Source organism: Myxocyprinus asiaticus, chromosome 25 (assembly GCF_019703515.2).
Source record: "Myxocyprinus asiaticus isolate MX2 ecotype Aquarium Trade chromosome 25, UBuf_Myxa_2, whole genome shotgun sequence".
Lineage (NCBI taxonomy): Eukaryota > Metazoa > Chordata > Actinopteri > Cypriniformes > Catostomidae > Myxocyprinus > Myxocyprinus asiaticus.
Genome location: NC_059368.1, coordinates 4,550,213 through 4,570,000, shown reverse-complemented (window position 1 = coordinate 4,570,000; position 19,788 = coordinate 4,550,213). Strand labels below are relative to the sequence as shown.

At 36.7% G+C, this 19,788-nt stretch overlaps 1 protein-coding gene across 1 annotated transcript in view; it reads left to right on the top strand.

The window, feature by feature from the left end:
* Positions 1-15,233, top strand: part of LOC127415751 (translocating chain-associated membrane protein 2-like) — a 16,857-nt gene extending 1,624 nt beyond the window's left edge. Inside the window, exons 2-11 of the mRNA XM_051654630.1 lie at positions 2-65; positions 4,706-4,815; positions 5,163-5,279; positions 5,371-5,429; positions 6,750-6,834; positions 6,918-6,988; positions 9,100-9,204; positions 9,332-9,475; positions 9,567-9,727; positions 14,349-15,233. Coding sequence (XP_051510590.1) covers positions 2-65; positions 4,706-4,815; positions 5,163-5,279; positions 5,371-5,429; positions 6,750-6,834; positions 6,918-6,988; positions 9,100-9,204; positions 9,332-9,475; positions 9,567-9,727; positions 14,349-14,425 — 993 coding nt within the window. The 3' untranslated portion in view covers positions 14,426-15,233. The remainder of the gene's footprint in view (position 1; positions 66-4,705; positions 4,816-5,162; positions 5,280-5,370; positions 5,430-6,749; positions 6,835-6,917; positions 6,989-9,099; positions 9,205-9,331; positions 9,476-9,566; positions 9,728-14,348) is intronic.
* The last annotated feature ends 4,555 nt before the right edge of the window (positions 15,234-19,788 follow it).

The following is a 19,788-nucleotide window of genomic DNA, read 5'->3' as shown; positions in this document are numbered from 1 at the left end:
GACAACAGCGAAAACAGCTATTTTATTCATTCAGCCGCAGTATAACATCAGCACCATGACCGCAGGTGTGTTTAACTGTTACACAGAAAATTAGCCTCATTAATGACAGAATATTGATCATTTACTCAGGAAATGGTATCTTCGATTCACTGCAGTTTTTGGAGCATCATAAGCATATATGGCTCCAAAAATTATTTCTTGATATTGTTCAGCCTATTGACTGTATTCAGTATGTTTTCATGAATGTGTATTTGCTCAGAAATAACATGTGATTTTAAATCAGAGGAACCATCATTTCATCCACACAACAATTGTAGCCAAGTAGATTCAAAATGTTTAATGAAATAAAAATAAGGTATGTTTTTCACAGTTTGGGACTTAATGAACACAAGGAAGAATGGTTTTTAATTTATAATGTAAAAAATATAATTTATGAGCACCAACAAAACAATACAGTAATAAAAAAGCAATATTTTCCTACATATATTTGAACTAAAACATTTTTTTGTGATTGAACAGGGTATGCAAAAACTACAACTTAACTGACTTATAATTTGGAACCCATTTAAATCGTATTTATTATTGTCTGGTCAAATTTACTATTATAATATGATAAATTATTGGTAGTATTTTGAGTACTGCTATTATACAGTAGGATAACAGTATATATCGGTCATATTTACTTATTATTTTGGCAGAAAGTAAATTTGACAGTTTATGTTCCTCATTAGAATATCGGGTATGGTGGGGCCTGGGTAGCTCAGCGAGTACTGACGCTGACTACCACCCCTGGAGCCGCAAGATCGAATCCAGGGCGTGCTGAGTGACTCCAGCCAGGTCTCCTAAGCAACCAAATTGGCCCAGTTGCTAGGGAGGGTACAGTCACATGGGGTAACCTCCTCGTGGTCGCTATAATGTGGTTCTCGCTCTCGGTGGGGCGCATGGTGTGTTGTGCGTGGATGTCGCGGAGAGTAGCATGAAGCCTCCACACGTGCTATGTCTCCGCGGTAACGTGCTCAACAATCCGCGTGATAAGATGCGTGGATTGACTGTCTCAGACGCGGAGGCAACTGAGATTCGTCCTCCGCCACCCAGATTGAGGTGAGTCACTATGCCACCACGAGGACCTAGAGCGCATTGGGAATTGGGCATTCCAAATTGGGGAAAAAAAAAAAGAATATCGGGTATGGAAGTATATTATGGACAAATATCTTTGAAACAAAAAAGTACTCTGAATTGCACTAATTGTAAAATGCACACATTGCATTTTCAGTGCTTGAATTTTTTGGGGATGCAGTTTCATATAGTAGCATATTTAAGTTGAGAATATTTCAGTTGAAAACATATCGCACAAGATCATTAAATTCAGTAATAAATATTCACCTTCCAAAGTTCAGTTCCAAAATATCATGTTATTCATCTTTATTATTCGACAAATAATATTAGGCCCATTATATTTCGCTTTGCACATTCGCCTCAAATTTCAGTGGTTAAAGTTAGGTTGGAAATTCAACCTTGTGCATCTTGGCATTGCAGGAAAAGTAGTAAGCGTGCCAATGCACAGTCTTCACTTGCTGCTGCTAGGCTTCATCACTAGGTGATGCAATCTGGTATTGCAATCATTGTCGGCTGACTTCGAGCATTGCAGGGAAATGTCTGTGCAATTGCGCTGTAAGCACAAGTTGCTTTTCATATCATATTTGACACTATTGCCAGAAAGGTTGACCTCATTTGCTGAAAAAAACAAATCCAGCAATGAAAAACAGGGCTCTAGGGTGCGAGCTAATGCAAGTCAAAATGATTGCGTTTGAATGTGGAAAATTATACGGCTGCACCGTTGCAATTTACATCTGACACCAGTCATCAAAACTTCTGAACTTATACCTTCAGAATCACAACTCCCTATGTATATCACCTCATACAAATTAAGCTTCTAAACTAAGATAAAAACTTAAAAAAAAACAAAAAAACTACAGTCGTGGACAACTGATAAGTGCGAGTCTGGTAAAACAGCGAAGTATTTATTTTACTTGGTTTCACTTAGCTACGTCACCTAGCAGTATGCTGGGCTGGCAAAAAAATATATACTTGCATCACATATGATGGGCACTCATGCAGCGTTTACTAGTGACCAAATGTAAATAACAAGATAAATGGTATTGAGTTTTATTGGTCTGATTTGAATGCAATATAAATCAAGAAAAAAGTCATGGTGTCTACTGTACAACTGCATTTATACATTGTGCTTAACATGCTAAAAAAAATGAAAACAATAGCATTTAAAATAAGTTAATGTAAAACTTGTGTAGAGTACATTAACCATTTGCATGAATAGCTTGCAGCTCCTTATTTTTCCTCATAAACCATGAACACTTTGCCCTGACAGTTGCCTCACTCAGATACTGTTTGTACATTAGAACAGAAAATTACCCATATAGTAAAGTGGCATGTCAAACTGAAAAAAAAAAAGGGGAAAAAAACAGTTTAAAATTACTTTATTGATTATTGTAAAGTTAGTTTACTATATCAAAACTGATGATCGACAAGGTCCTGTCCCTGTTGCTCTTGGTCTTCATCAAGACCTGATTGCACCATCTAGAGGTGAAGCCTAGTAGCAACAAGTGGAGTGGTGGTGGTGTAGTGGGCTAAAGCACATAACTGGTAATTGGAAGGTTGCTGGTTTGATCCCCACAGCCACCACCATTGTGTCCTTGAGCAAGACACTTAACTCCAGGTTGCTCCAGGGGTATTGTCCCTGTAATAAGTACACTGTAAGTCACTTTGGATAAAAGTGTCTGCCAAAAAAAAAAAAAATGCAAAAAAAAATGTAAGTGAAGATTGTTTATCGGCACTCTGCCAAATCCAACCATCTTCCAACTAGAGGTAAGCACCTGCCTTGAAATGAAACCCCGACCCAAACCCAAAATTGCTTACTATCTAATTTCTTCTCCTAGCAAGTACTGTTGCAATAGGCTGTATTTTATGTAAGCATATAGGCAACATATAGGTTACATCGTAACAGTACTGAAACAGTAAACATACACGGTTTTAACAAGGTACAGCAGCACCTCAGTACACTAGAGCAGAAGGGGGGAAAAAAAGCATTGCCTTACCTTTTATGCGCTGAAGCTTCACTTGGTGCAGAACAATCTGGAATAATATGAAACAATGCAACAGTCCACTCTATGCAGCCTGAACTTGTTCAGATTGTTGAATCTTTGTGACAACTGTGCAGTTGTCACAATCTAGACGCAGCACAAAGAATGAAACAGAGTGCAAGTGTCAACATGAGTTTTTGACAATTTGAAGTCCTTTTTAAATTGACATGGTCTTTAAAATATGCCAGTCCTGTGCAAGATGCTGAAGAAAAAGTGAGACGCGGTGCAAATGTCAAAGACATTCATCCAGCATGTGTTTAAACAATGGGAAAACAGAACAGACGTGCGCAAAAATACATTGTGTGAACGGCCCCTAACTCGTCAGTACGCGCGTTTCTGTGAGTACGAGCGCATGTGCGAAACAAGTTCTGTAAGCCTGTTTTATTTTTTTTCATTAATTACAAACCCGACCCGAACCCGAAGTCCTACTTGAAAAACTGACCCGAACCCAACCCGAAACCCGTTGGGTTCTTGGGTCCCGTCGGGCCCGGGTCGGGTTGCAGACCTCTACTTCCAACCAAATTTTAACCACTAAAATTTTAGAGGCAGATATAATTTTACCTGTTGAATAATAAAGATGAATTTTTTATAAAACTTAATATTTTGGAACTGAACTTTAGAAGGTGAATATTTATTGACTTTTTTTCTATATATTTTTTTTTTCCTCCCCAATTTGGAATGCCCAATTCCCAATGCACTCTAGGTCCTCGTGGTGGCGTAGTGACTCGCCTCAATCCGGGCGGTGGAGGACGGATCTCAGTTGCCTTCGCGTCTGAGACCGTCAATCTTATCACGTGGCTTGTTGAGCGCGTTACCGCGGAGACGTAGCACGTGTGGAGGCTTCACGCTATTTTCCGCGACATCCATGCACAACTCAACACGCACCCCACCGAGAGCGAGAACCACATTATAGCGACCACGAGGAGGTTACCCCATGTAACTCTACCCTCCCTAGCAACCGGGCCAATTTGGTTGCTTAGGAGACCTGGCTGGAGTCACTCAGCACACCCTGGATTCAAACTCGCAACTCCAGGGGTGCATTATTGAATTTTGTGATTTTGTGAGAAATGTTTTCAGTTGAAATATTCACAGCTTGTATGCTACTAAATGAAACTGCATCCCCAAAAAATTCAAGCACTGAAAATGCTATGCGTTTATTTCACAATAAGTGCAATTCAGTGTGCTTTTTTGTCTCATAATTATTTGTCCTTAATTTATTTCCATACCAGATTTTGTAATGAGGAACAAACTGTCATATTTACTTCCTGCCAAAAATAAAAGCTCCAGGTAAATGTGAAGTAAATATGACTGATATGTATATTAATATCCTACTGTATAAAACCGGTAATGTAAGTCTTATGACTTGCTCTTTTGTAAATTTAGTGGTAAAATCATCACAATGTTCATGATATTGCTTTATTTTGTATCTGCAGCAAAAACATCGACAATTTCGTCAATATTCAATATGTATTGTCCAGCCCATCTAGCATAAGATACAGGTAATAAATGTTCAAGTAAACATTTTTGTGCGTGTGTGTGTGTTTCAGATGGAGAAGTATCTCTATATCATTATGGATGGAAGGATTGTGCTACTGTTCTTTTCTATCTCTTCATCACCATAATACTTCATGCTGTGGTGCAGGAGTATGTTCTAGATGTAAGATGCCTGGATTCTGGATTTCTGTATTTTATTATTAGTTTATTATAATACTTGCAAGGGCAACACTGTATTAATATTCCTTAAACATTCTGGTTAGGGTTTGTTTTAAACCCCTAAGTATTACAGGTTTATCTGACAGAAAACAAGATGTGCACTGAGTGTCATGGCAAAATATCTCTGATGCAGCATTTAGCAAAGAACCAAAGCCTAAAACCTAAAATGAAAACTTTGCCACTAGTTTTGGCTGCCTTCCAAGCACTGGTACAGTATTTCCTTCAGGAAATGCCAATCAGTTTATTTCATTTTATTCTAGCTGAATTTTATTTTTTATGTTTTTGTTGTAGAAAATAAACCGACGTCTCCACCTGTCGAAGAGTAAAAACACAAAGTTTAATGAATCTGGGCAGCTATGTGTGTTTTACATGGTGTCTAGTTTATGGAGTCTCTACGTCATCGCCACAGTAAGAGCCCATCGAATCACACACTACACATACACATGTAAAACCTCACACTTTCTGTTAATGTCCCATGAATTGTTTTTGTGCTTGACAGGAGGGATATCTTCTGCATCCCAGCAGCCTTTGGGAGAATTACCCTCATGTACACCTGAGGTACACACACATGCGTTTTTGTTAGAGTAAATCTGACGAAAACTGTCAAGAAATGTCCAGATCATATTTCACCCCAAAATCAAAAGAAAAAAAAAAAAGTTATGTTTTGAATAAAGACAATGAGGCCTATTTTTTGGACCGTTATTTTTTTATTTATTTGTTATGTTTAAAAAAATAAATAATAATAATTAATGATAACTAATCACATTTCCCACCCAGGTTCTCATTTCCGTAAAGCAAAAAAATAAATAATAATTTTCATTACTGCAGTGCAAACAAAAATATTATTAAAAGTACAATTATTTGTTTTGCTGAATTTAATTTATGCATTTTTTTTGTTTTTTTTGTTTTTTGTTAAAAACAAAACATAAGTTTGGACAGGATGATTTTAAACATGATTTTTTTTTGGATATTGGTAATGAAAATTTGGGAGGTAATGTGCTTAATTGTCCTAAAATTTTGTCATGCATAAAAAAATCTAGCCTTTATTTTTGATATGCAAAATATAATTTATATCAATTTTGATGTGAAAAAGACCTGTAAAATTTGCGTGACAATCAATCATTTATATTTCCGTAAAATCCGACATTACTGTAGGATTTTCTGTAAAGCTGCTTTGAACCTACACCCACTGAGCACTTTATTAGGTACACCTGTACATCATCTTTTTCATGCGATTATCTAATCAGCCAATTGTGTGGCAGCAGTGCATAAAATCATGCAGATACAGGTCAGGAGCTTCAATTAATGTTCACATCAACCATCAGAATGGGGAAAAAATGTGATCTCAGTGATTTCGACCATGGCATGATTGTTGGTGCCAGACGGGCTGGTTTGAGTATTTCTGTAACTGCTGATCTCCTGGGATCTTTTTTATTTTATTAATTAATGAAAAAAACAAACAATTACAACTAATTTATTTTTGATAACAATAAAAAGAAAATATGATGTAAAAATGTGCATATAGCATGTGCATCAAATTATCCAACATTTAGAGCGGGCTATGCAGGTAGAAGAATGACAGAGCAAAGCGTGGACAGTGTCATTAAAGGATGTGAAACCTGGACTGGAAAATGGTCAATTTAAGTGTTAAGAAACCAACCTCAGGCAAGTCAAATTGGCATGATTTCACACGCCATCTGAAAATAGGATTAACAGAAAAAAATAAAGCATTCTTTGTGTACACTTGTATGGCTTTTTCTCTATGTGGAAAACAAACGCGGGGTTGCGGGTGAAGATGGAGTAACGGTTGGTTCTGTGTGAGTGAGACATACTATATGTGATTGTAATGTTCTGTCTGTCTGTCTGTTTGGCTGTCAGGTTTCAGGTGAAGTTTTTCTATCTCACTCAGCTGGCGTACTGGTTTCACGCGCTGCCTGAACTTTACTTCCAGAAAGTGAGAAAGGTAAGAGACGAATTTAAAACACACGCAGAGAAATAAAGAGAACGGAAGACTGAAGAGATTTGTGCTGGTTTGTTTGTTTGCAGGAGGAGATCCCTCGTCAGCTGCAGTACATCAGTCTCTATCTGTTACACATTCTGGCTGCGTATCTGTTAAAGTAAGTCTACACATGAACCATAGACTTTCCAGATTACCTTTTAAACCATTTAGTTGAATTTCTTTCCACAACATAGCTTTTTAATAGATTTTTTTAAGAAAGTTTTTGTCACATAGACTAAAACTGAACTGTGTGGACTATTTTCATTTTTTATATTTTGACTTATTACATCATTGTCTTACCTGTGCATGCGGGAACCATTATGTGCCGAATGTGTTTTTGCATCCATCTCTCTTATGTTTCAATTGTTTTTCTATATAAGCGTGCCAGACAGACTTCTTTGGCCGTTGCACCCTTTCTCATGCAGGAGCGCCACGTTTTATTTAGACGCCATGTCTAGTTAAACCCCTTAAACCCTGAAGGCATTTTTGAAAAGGCAAACAGAAAATAAATAACCCTAACCTTTAAGAAAAAAATAAGGTGGGTTAATTGCATGGATTCATTTGGTAGAAAACAATTGATTTGGAACAAGTCTGAGATTTTCCGTTTTAGACACTGCTGCGAAAACTGTAAATAGTACTTGTCCAAAGTGGATTTTTGTTGTTGCTGTTTTGACGTATCTTTGGATACAAATAAAAGAGGTTCGGAAAAAAAAAAACTGCATTGTTCCACAACATGTCACGTGTACCTGGCAAAAATGTTGTGTTGCTACTACAAAGGAAGCAAAAGTTACAGCTTTGGAACGCACGTGTCCCTTCTTTACTCCAAGTGTCCAAAAACCTCTCCAAGCAAGGATTCAGGTGTTTTATTGAACATTGAAATGAAATGACTGAAAACTATGAATGCAAACATCTCATATAAAAATAAAAAATTACTTAAACTTTCATTTTTGGGTGAACTATTCCTTTAATGTTACAGCTTTTTCACACATAGCATCAAACAGAACTTTTCCAGCAATGTTTCAACTGAGAATTTGCTGGAGCTGATTTGCCAATATTTCGACAACAGGTCCTGTTTGCACAACCTCGAAATGGAAAAACAGAATGGTTAGATGTGTGAAGGCGCCTTTTATATTCACCTTTAAATGCTTGTTATACATTATTTTGTTTTTGTATTGGCTGACATAATATTTGCTTAGAGGTGTTGCAAGCGATTTGTTTTTGTTTGGGTTTTTTTTCATTAAAGTATGCAAAAAATGTTCCTACTCCCTTAAAGATATGAATTAAGTGTCCTGAGATATCTCACCGGTCTCTGTTGCTGGGTTTCCATCCAAAATGTTTCGCATTTTTTAAGCACCTTTCTAAAACTTCGACTTAACGTGCAACAATTCGTATTTTCTTTCCCTCCACTACATAATATGCATTATAATGAGGGAGTCGCTTGTCATGATGGAGCAGCTGAATGACCTCTCCCTGCTTTAGGGAGAGTTTTATTTGCAAGATTGAAGCAAGTATCTAATTTTATTAAATGCATCCACTAGACGCCGCAGAATAAGTGTAATATTTGATATAATGGGGTGAAATGGCAGTGATGCCCACACACCGCCAGTCTCCGCATACCTGGGTGCGCCCGCTCTCAAAACTGTTGTGGCGGATTGTAAGGGCCCACTTTATCAAGCAGCTGGGGGTTAAACACTTCCGAATGACAAGGGCTGTGTTCAAAGAGTTGTGTGTCAAGGTCGGACATTTCGATGGACTAGTCACATCAAGCGATCGCACATTCTTAACACATGCACGAATGGTTAAAACACATCATCGTTTTGCGAATAACGCATTTTAACTAATGTGAAACTCTAGAAAATCCACCTCCTCCTAGTGCATTAAATTTTAAGCAAATTTAGAAAGTTTATTCGCATATCAAGTGTTTCCATTCAGGATTTCTTATGCGCAATTTCAAAATGCACAAAAGCATTTGGATGGAAACCCACTTTGTAAACCGTAAACAAAAATGTGTCTGCGGACGTTGACGCTTTTCTAATTGAATGGCTTGGTCACGTTAAAACTTCAGAACGCTAAAATCACTTACAGTACCTTTAACACTAAAAAGGCAAGAAATAATTATATTGTAATAAACCTATAAAATCATTGGACTACTGTTACTGTATATTGAGATGTTTTCTGAGAATGTGAGAATATGTTTGAGTACATTTGTTTGTTTCTGTCTTTCGTTAGTTTGACTCGAGTCGGGCTGGTTTTGTTGTTTCTTCAGTATCTCTCTCAAATGGGGTTCCATCTGTCCCGACTCTTTTACTTTATTGATGAAAACCACCATAAAATGTGAGTAAGACACACTTCCTACAGCTGTGTTTTCATTGCTATTATTTCTGGATTGTTTAATAACTTTGAGGTTTGTTATTCATGTTTGGCTGCATACGTTATATATTTGAGGTGTGTGTGTGTGTAGGTTTGAGATGTGGTCCATTGGGTTTGTTCTGACCCGCATGATCACTCTAACTCTGATGTTCTTGGCTGTTGGCTTTGGTTTGGCTCGTTCTGAAAACCAGACGCTTGATTTGGAAACAGGAAACTTTAACACCCTTTCTGTCAGGTGAGACAGGAAATCACACCAACCGGACATCCATGTTTTATTCTAAACCTGTGTAATTATCTCATAATACTGTGTTTCTGTTTTCATGCAGGCTGCTGGTGTTGTTCGTGGTGTGTTTCACTCAGTCGTGGCTGCTCTGGAAGTTCTTCCGTTTCCAGCTGAGCCGAACACGCGAGCTTCGACTGGAGCAGGCGGCCCGCAAGAGAGCAGCCGCTAAGCAATTCATGCAGCGTACGCTCAAACGTGATACAGGTACACACTTTAACACTCGCTAGCTGTATTGATGAGTTTAAAGCGTTAGTTCGTTCAAAAATGAAAATTCTGTCGTCATCTACTCGCCCTCATGTTGGTCCAGATCTGTATGATTTTCTTTATTCTGTGGAACACAAAAGGAGATGTTTTCCATAGAATGAAAGTGAATGGGGACGGATGCTGTAAGGCTTCAAAAAAAAGTATAATAAAATTAGACTCGTGCTGTATTCCAAGTCTTCTGAAGCCACATGATAGCTTTGTGTTATGAATTTAAGTACTGCAGAACCGCAGCTCTCAAATCTCATTCGCGGTCGTGTATATTCAAGTTTGGCTAGCTAAGATGCGTTGCGCCACATTTGCCTTTAAAGATGCCAGAGTGCCAGTTTTAATATATAGAAGCTCAAATGCAATTTTGTAAGTGGCCAGGAAGGCAGGATTTTCAGTGAATATTGGCTTAAATGTCTGTTACTCGCACATCTATCATATGACTTCAAAGACTCTGAATATAGTACACAAGTCATATGAAGTACTTTTGTGGTAAATAGTGGTGTTTGTTTTTTGTGTGTCTGTCTGTCTGTCTCATTTTTGGAGCTTGATAGCCACTAGTCTCCATCCACTTTCATTGTATTTTATGAAGAGAGAGAAAAATCAGCATAGAAATGCCTTTTTTTTTTGTTATTGTTCATACAAATAAATATTATAGATAAAATAAATCTAATTTTTATAAACATTTAAATAAATATCATATATTTATAATATATTATCATTTTTTTAATATATGTGTGTATATATATATATATATATATATATATATATATATATATATATATGTGTATATATATATATATATATATATATATGTGTGTGTATATATATATTACATACATACATACATACATACACACCACAGGTCTGTTGAATGCTTGATTCTGATTGGTTGACAGACGTTCTAAGGTGTGCAATTATTTTTCAAGTAGATGCACGGCTATGAATATCATACCATATCACTTTGCCAAGTTATTTCAAAGAGCCGTATAGACTACCACAACAAAATAACCAAATAAAACAAAGACATTGGTTAAGTACATTGGATAAGAATGATGAATAATGTCTATAATATCCTAAATTTATTTCCGTTTCGATTGAAAAGCATCCTTGTGTTCCCTCTCTTTCTCTTTTTCACTCTCGTCACACACACACACACTCATGTTGGTGCAGCTATACTTGTGAGGACCCTCCATAGACATTTTTATACTGTACAAACTATAGATTCTATCCCCTAAACCTAACCCTCACAGAAACCTTTTTGCATTTTTACATCTTCAAAAAAACATCATTTAATATGCCATTTCCCTTGTGAGGACCACCCAAAAGGTCCTCACAGAACAGGTTGATTCTCAATACTTAGTCCTCAAGTATAGCAAAACCTGTACACACACACACACACACACACACACACACACACACACACACACTGTACATGCTACCACATCAAAATAACCATATAACAAAGACGTTGGTTAAAGTAAACTGGTTAAGAACATCGAACATTGTATATAAAATCCTACATTTATTTCAATTTCGGTTGAAAAGCTCCCTCGTCTCCCCCACACGCTGACACACATACATACGCACGCGCATGCACACACACACATTTCGCGACCAACAAATAGAGCCGCACCCCCCGTGACTTGATCTAATTTCTATTATCCGAAATAACTTTTAATATGTGAAACTTTTTTGTTTCAATGTATTTCGCCCTAATCAGCCTCACATAGCTATAATGGAAAGCACCGTGCTACCCCTCCCCCTCTCTTTCGCTCACGCGCACACACACTACCTTGTTACTCCAATGTCGAAAAGCAGCGCATCCTCCGTTGCTAGTTCTAACGTGACGTTTTCGAACTAGCAGCGAAGGCTTTAGCTGTATCAAAGCTAGATACACTTGATCAATACAACAGTTTCTATGTTATCTGAAATATCTGTGGGGAAACACCCTCATGCTCCCCCTCCCTCTCTCTTAAGCTCACACACGTGGACACACACATACTTCTTTTTTGGCCAGGCAGTATGTGTGTGATATATACACACACACACACACACACACTGGCGGCCAAAAGTTTGGAATAATGTATAGATTTTGCTCTTATGGAAAGAAATTGTTACTTTTATTCACCAAAGTGGCATTCAATGGATCACAATGTATAGTCAGGACATTAATAACGTGAAAAATTACTATTACAATTTGAAAAATTTCAGAACTTCTTAAACTACTTCAAAGAGTTCTCATCAAAAAATTCCTCCATGTGCAGCAATGACAGCTTTGCAGATCCTTGTCAGTTTGTCCAGATACTCGGGTGACGTTTCACCCCACACTTCCTGTAGCACTTGTCATAGATGTGGCTGTCTTGTCGAGCACTTCTCACTCACCTTACAGTCTAACTGATCCCACAAAAGCTCAATTTTTCTGTTTCAAAAGTGGCTTTTTCTTTGCAATTCTTCCCATAAGGCCTGCACCCCTGAGTCTTCTCTTTACTGTTGTACATGAAACTGGTGTTGAGCGAGTAGAATTCAATGAAGCTGTCAGCTGAGGACATGTGAGGCGTCTATTTCTCAAACTAGAGACTCTGATGTACTTATCCTCTTGTTTAGTTGTACATCTGGTCTTCCACATCTCTTTCAGTCCTTGTTAGAGCCAGCTGTCCTTTGTCTTTGAAGACTGTAGTGTACACCTTTGTATGAAATCTTCTGTTTTTTGGCAATTTCAAGCATTGTATAACCTTCATTCCTCAAAACAATGATTGACTGATGAGTTTCTATAGAAAGCTGTTTCTTTTGTGCCATTTTTGACCTAATATTGACCTTAAGACATGCCAGTCTATTGCATACTGTGGCAACTCAAAAACAAACACAAAGACAATGTTAAGCTTCATTTAATGAACCAAAGAGCTTTCAGCTGTGTTTGATATAATGGCAAGTGATTTTCTAGTACCAAATCAGCAATTTATCATGATTACTCAAGGATAAGGTGTTGGAGTGATGGCTGCTGGAAATGGGGCCTGTCTAGATTTGATCAAAAATTATTATTTTTTTTTTTTTTTTCAAATAGTGATGGTGCTGTTTTTTACATCAGTAATGTCCTGACTATACTTTGTGATCGGTTGAATGCCACTTTGGTGAATTAAAGTACCAATTTCCTTCTGAAATAGCAAAATCTGTACATTATTACAAACTTTTGGCCACCAGTGTACGCATGCACACACTTACTCAAGAGCGAGAAATAGAGCCGTCACGTCAGTCACCGGCATCTCAATAGGGTTAAAAACAGTTAAGGTTTACATCGGAAATATGGCGACACTCACTGCTGCTGAGAATTGCTTAAACGTACATATTGGCAATTTTGAAGCGATGTTACTTCTGATGAGAGCTGCAACAAATAAAGTTAATTCAACAGGCAATCTCTCTCAGTTTCTGAGCTTCTCTCTTTCGATCCCTCAAAAACAAACTTGCACATAAACTCTCACACACACATGCACTAACTTGTTACTCCAGTAAGTGCTCCAGTAAAGCAGCGCAAGCCTCGCTATCCTCCGTTGCTAGTTCTAAAGTGACGTTTTTGAACTAGCAACGAAGGCTTGAGCTGTATCAGTGCAAGACGCTGAATCCATGGTGGAAGAAAGTAGTTCCACTCACGAGCGTTTTAGGGACGAAAACCAGTCTTGAGATAAAACCCTGAATGATGTATTAAGGTGGTAACCATGGTATATGCAGAATAATTGACTCCGGCCCATTGAATATATAATTATATGTATAAATATTATGTTCATAATGGAAAATAAATAAATAAATGAACTAAATATAAATATTATATATAAAATAAATATAATTTTATAAACATTTAAATATATATAGTTTATAAATACATTATTAATTTAGAAATATATTATTTATAAATATTATATTTATTATAAATGATAAATATTTCATGAAATAAATAGTATTTGTAGCAGACAAGCCTCTTGTTCATCGGAAAAGAAGGAAAGTGGGAACCGGATTAACAATTAACAAGACTTTAATGCCAGCATAAAACACTGAACTGAAGCATAACACACAATGACACACACACACAGCTCCGTGTGTCTCTCTTGCTCGCTCTCTGGCGACCCCGGCTCCTCCTCTATCCCTCTCCCGCTGATTGGGCAACTCAGCGCCGGGCATGCATCCTCACAGTCTAATTTTTGGGAGAACTCCCTTGCCTCTAGGAAATATTTGTTGTTTCACAGAGTGTGAAAGCTAAAACATGACAATAAAGAATGACACTGTTTTTGTAGGTCTTATATTGTACTCTGATTCTGATTTATTTAGTGTTCAATGATGCATCTTTCTCCTATAACACAAGCTGTGTGTGTGTACGTTTGGGAACACAATTGTCCCAAAAAGTGAACTAATATTCAGGGACGTCTTCAGTTGGTAAAACAATTTGTACATAAAGCAAATGTTTTTTGGTAGATCTAAAAATGGTTCGGTTTGTTCTATAGTAATTAGCTTGCATAAAAACAATACAAGTCTATGGGATGTCTTGATTTAAATAGCTGAATAAACATTTGTATGTGCTCTGCAGTTGGTCACCATGAGAATGGACTGATTAAAGCAGAGAACGGGACATCCCCTCGCCTGAAAAAGATCAAAACTCCTTAAACTTCATCCCCATTCCAACGCTTAGCCTCTCCAAACCAACGGCACAGGAATGGGAAACAGTTCAGCCTGCTGCTTCCTGTTTCCATGTCAGGAGAAATGAATGTGCTGTTTCTCAGAGGAAGTGACGTCACAGTACAGTGGCACGCTCAACAGACTCTTGTCAACTTCTCTTTATCAGTTTCAGTGTTCATGTTATTTCTTTTGTATATGCTTCTAAACTTCACTCAGTCCTTCTTTATTAAAGCGCTGTTTTGAGGTTAGTTTTTTTTTCTGCACGTCACGAGGTACAAATATGGTGACTACCGAGGAAGGACACTTATTGAGATTATAAAATGTATAGGTGGGTTTAACAGATTCCAAACACCAAGATTTAGGTGATTTTCACAGTGCAACAGAACTGGCAGAGGACAGCCCTTGTTTTGGTCTGGTTTTGAGGTAGGAAAAAGTATTGTATTAGTGAAATGATCACTAACACTCACTCTTTCCATTGAAATATTAAATGCTGTTGGAGTTTCTCCCATGATGCTTTGTAAGTTTATACAGTTTGATATGTGATTGAATATGACGATCAAAAAAATTGTTTTTGAAAAGCTGAATTGAGTCTCGTCTTTTTACAGATATTTTGGGTATTACTGCTTGCAAGCACTTTGCAAACTTTTTAATGTTTACTTTTGTCTTCATGCATTACATCATTCTGTAATTTCATTGTCATTTCCACCATTTATAAGAGCCACGTGGTGACTTATTTTTGCGGTGAATATCACAACCGTGCCTTGGTCTTATAGACACAAATCAAAATAAAATATATATTTTGCTTGAAGTAAAGGCTTATTTGTAGGATTTTTATTTAATTTTTATTATTATTAGTTTTTTGTCTAATATGTACATATACAATTTGTTAAAATTTTGGGCAAATTGTAGATTTTATATATATATAAAATCTACAATTTGCCCACAGTTTTTTTTTTTTTTTTTTTACAAATTGTATATGTACATATTAGACAAACTTTTGCAGGGAAAAATGTCCTTTTATTTATATATATATATCTATATCTCTCTATATATCTATATCTCTTTATCTATCTATATATATCTATCTATATCTTTCTATATATCTATATCTTTCTATATATCTATATCTAATATATATATATATATATATATATATATATATATATATATATATATATACAGGTGCATCTCAATAAATTAGAATGTCGTGGAAAAGTTCATTTATTTCAGTAATTCAACTCAAATTGTGAAACTCGTGTATTAAATAAATTCAATGCACACAGACTGAAGTAGTTTAAGTCTTTGGTTCTTTTAATTGTGATGATTTTGGCTCACATTTAACAAAAACCCACCAATTCACTATCTCAAAAAATTAGAATACATCATAAGACCAATAAAAAAAACATTTTTAGTGAATTGTTGGCCTTCTGGAAAGTATGTTCATTTACTGTATATGTACTCAATACTTGGTAGGGGCTCCTTTTGCTTTAATTACTGCCTCAATTCGGCATGGCATGGAGGTGATCAGTTTGTGGCACTGCTGAGGTGGTATGGAAGCCCAGGTTTCTTTGACAGTGGCCTTCAGCTCATCTGCATTTTTTGGTCTCTTGTTTCTCATTTTCCTCTTGACAATACCCCATAGATTCTCTATGGGGTTCAGGTCTGGTGAGTTTGCTGGCCAGTCAAGCACACCAACACCATGGTCATTTAACCAACTTTTGGTGCTTTTGGCAGTGTGGGCAGGTGCCAAATCCTGCTGGAAAATGAAATCAGCATCTTTAAAAAGCTGGTCAGCAGAAGGAAGCATGAAGTGCTCCAAAATTTCTTGGTAAATGGGTGCAGTGACTTTGGTTTTCAAAAAACACAATGGACCAACACCAGCAGATGACATGGCACCCCAAATCATCACAAACTGTGGAAACTTAACACTGGACTTCAAGCAACTTGGGCTATGAGCTTCTCCACCCTTCCTCCAGACTCTAGGACCTTGGTTTCCAAATGAAATACAAAACTTGCTCTCATCTGAAAAGAGGACTTTGGACCACTGGGCAACAGTCCAGTTCTTCTTCTCCTTAGCCCAGGTAAGACGCCTCTGACGTTGTCTGTGGTTCAGGAGTGGCTTAACAAGAGGAATACAACAACTGTAGCCAAATTCCTTGACATGTCTGTGTGTGGTGGCTCTTGATGCCTTGACCCCAGCCTCAGTCCATTCCTTGTGAAGTTCACCCAAATTCTTGAATCGATTTTGCTTGACAATCATAAGGCTGCGGTTCTCTCGGTTGGTTGTGCATCTTTTTCTTCCACACTTTTTCCTTCCACTCAACTTTCTGTTAACATGCTTGGATACAGCACTCTGTGAACAGCCAGCTTCTTTGGCAATGAATGTTTGTGGCTTACCCTCCTTGTGAAGGGTGTCAATGATTGTCTTCTGGACAACTGTCAGATCAGCAGTCTTCCCCATGATTGTGTAGCCTAGTGAACCAAACTGAGAGACCATTTTGAAGGCTCAGGAAACCTTTGCAAGTGTTTTGAGTTGATTAGCTGATTGTCATGTCACCATATTTTAATTTTTTGAGATAGTGAATTGGTGGGTTTTTGTTAAATGTGAGCCAAAATCATCACAATTAAAAGAACCAAAGACTTAAACTACTTCAGTCTGTGTGCATTGAATTTATTTAATACACGAGTTTCACAATTTGAGTTGAATTACTGAAATAAATGAACTTTTCCACGACATTCTAATTTATTGAGATGCACATATATATATATATATATACATCTATCTATCTATCTATCCATCTATCTATATAATCTATCTATCTATCTATCTATCTATATATATATATATATATGTATGTAGATAGATAGATAGATAGATAGATATAATCTATATATCTATCTATCTATCTATATATATATATATACACTATATTGCCAAAAGTATTCGCTCATCTGCCTTTAGACGCATATGAACTTAAGTGACATCCCATTCTTAATCCATAGGGTTTAATATGACGTCGGCCCACCCTTTGCACTATAACAGCTTCAACTCTTCTGGGAAGGCTTTCCACAAGGTTTAGGAGTGTGTTTATGGGAATTTTTGACCATTCTTCCAGAAGCGCATTTGTGAGGTCAGACACTGATGTTGGACGAGAAGGCCTGGCTCGCAGTCTTCGCTCTAATTCATCCCAAAGGTGCTCTATCGGGTTGAGGTCAGGACTCTGTGCAGGCCAGTCAAGTTCTTCCACACCAAACTCGCTCATCCATGTCTTTATGGACCTTGCTTTGTGCACTGGTGCGCAGTCATGTTGGAACAGGAAGGGGCCATCCCCAAACTGTTCCCACAAAGTTGGGAGCATGGAATTGTCCAAAATCTCTTGGTATGCTGAAGCATTCAGAGTTCCTTTCACTGGAACTAAGGGGCCAAGCCCAGCTCCTGAAAAACAACCCCACACCATAATCCCCCTCCACCAAACTTCACAGTTGGCACAATGCAGTCAGACAAGTACCGTTCTCCTGGCAACCGCCAAACCCAGACTCGTCCATCAGATTGCCAGATGGAGAAGCGTGATTCGTCACTCCAGAGAACGCGTCTCCACTGCTCTAGAGTCCAGTGGCGGCGTGCTTTACACCACTGCATCCGACGCTTTGCATTGCACTTGGTGATGTATGGCTTGGATGCAGCTGCTCGGCCATGGAAACCCATTCCATGAAGCTCTCTACGCACTGTTCTTGAGCTAATCTGAAGGCCACATGAACTTTGGAGGTCTGTAGCGATTGACACTGCAGAAAGTTGGCGACCTCTGCGCACTATGCGCCTCAGCATCCGCTGACCCCGCTCTGTCATTTTACGTGGCCTTACGAGTTGCTGTCATTCCCAATCGCTTCCACTTTGTTATAATACCACTGACAGTTGACTGTGGAATATTTAGTAGCGAGGAAATTTCACGACTGGACTTGTTGCACAGGTGGCATCCTATCACAGTACCCCGCTGGAATTCACTGAGCTCCTGAGAGCGGCCCATTCTTTCACAAATGTTTGTAGAAGCAGTCTGCATGCCTAGGTGCTTCATTTTATACACCTGTGGCCATGGAAGTGATTAGAACACCTGAATTCAATTATTTGGATGGGTGAGCGAATACTTTTGGCAATATAGTATATATATATCAATATATATATATATATATATATATATATCAATATATATATATATATATATATATATATATCAATATATATATATATATATATATATATATCAATATATATATATATATATATATATATTATACAGTATCTCTCTCTCTCTCTATCAATATATATCTATATATATCTATCTATAGATATATATATAGAGAGAGAGATACTGTGTCTATATGTCTATATCTATCTATCTATATCTATCTATATATATATAGATATATATAGATATATCTATGATATAGATATAGATAGATAGATATATAGATATATCTATAGATATATAGATATAGATATATATCTATAGATATATAGATATATATCTATAGATATAGATATATATAGATATATATATAGAGAGAGAGAGATACTGTATATATCTATATATCTATTCTATATCTATATCTATCTATCTATCTATCTAGATAGATAGATAGATATATATATATATATATATATATATATATATAGATATATATATATAGATATATATATATAGATATAGAATATATATATAGATATAGAATATATATATAGATATAGATAGATATATCTATATCTCTCTCTCTCTTATTTATATATATATATAGAGAGAGAGAGTGTGTATTTTTATATATGTATATAAATAAATTATTTTATAATTATACATTTAAATGTATAGTTTTATAATTAATGCAGCTTTTAATAAAAAAAAAAAAAAATATGTTACCGGATTATTTAAATTACCACATTACAATTTAAATAATTCTGTCCTGTCATTGTTTTGTTTTTTTTGTTTTGTTTTTTAAAGCTGCATTACTTTAAATTTAAACGGCATCACTAAATACTACTAATGTGTACTTAAAAATTTTACTTTACAAATGTACTTAAAGATTTATTTTTAATTACACCAAGGAGAATTTTGGTGGGAAATGTCACAGTGCAAACAATCTTAGTGGTCCTGTAAAAAGAGTTCATTTTCTTAAAGCAAAATATTATTTATCTCTATTAAACTTAAAATCAGGTTGAGACCCTTGGTATCAGGGGGTCACAAAGTGATGTAAAAAATTAGCCATACCAAAGAGTATACTGCGAGGATGGGTAGCGTTATATTGTACTGCATGCTGCAAGGATTGAAGAAAAATTGCAACTGTTGAACATAGAGCTACAC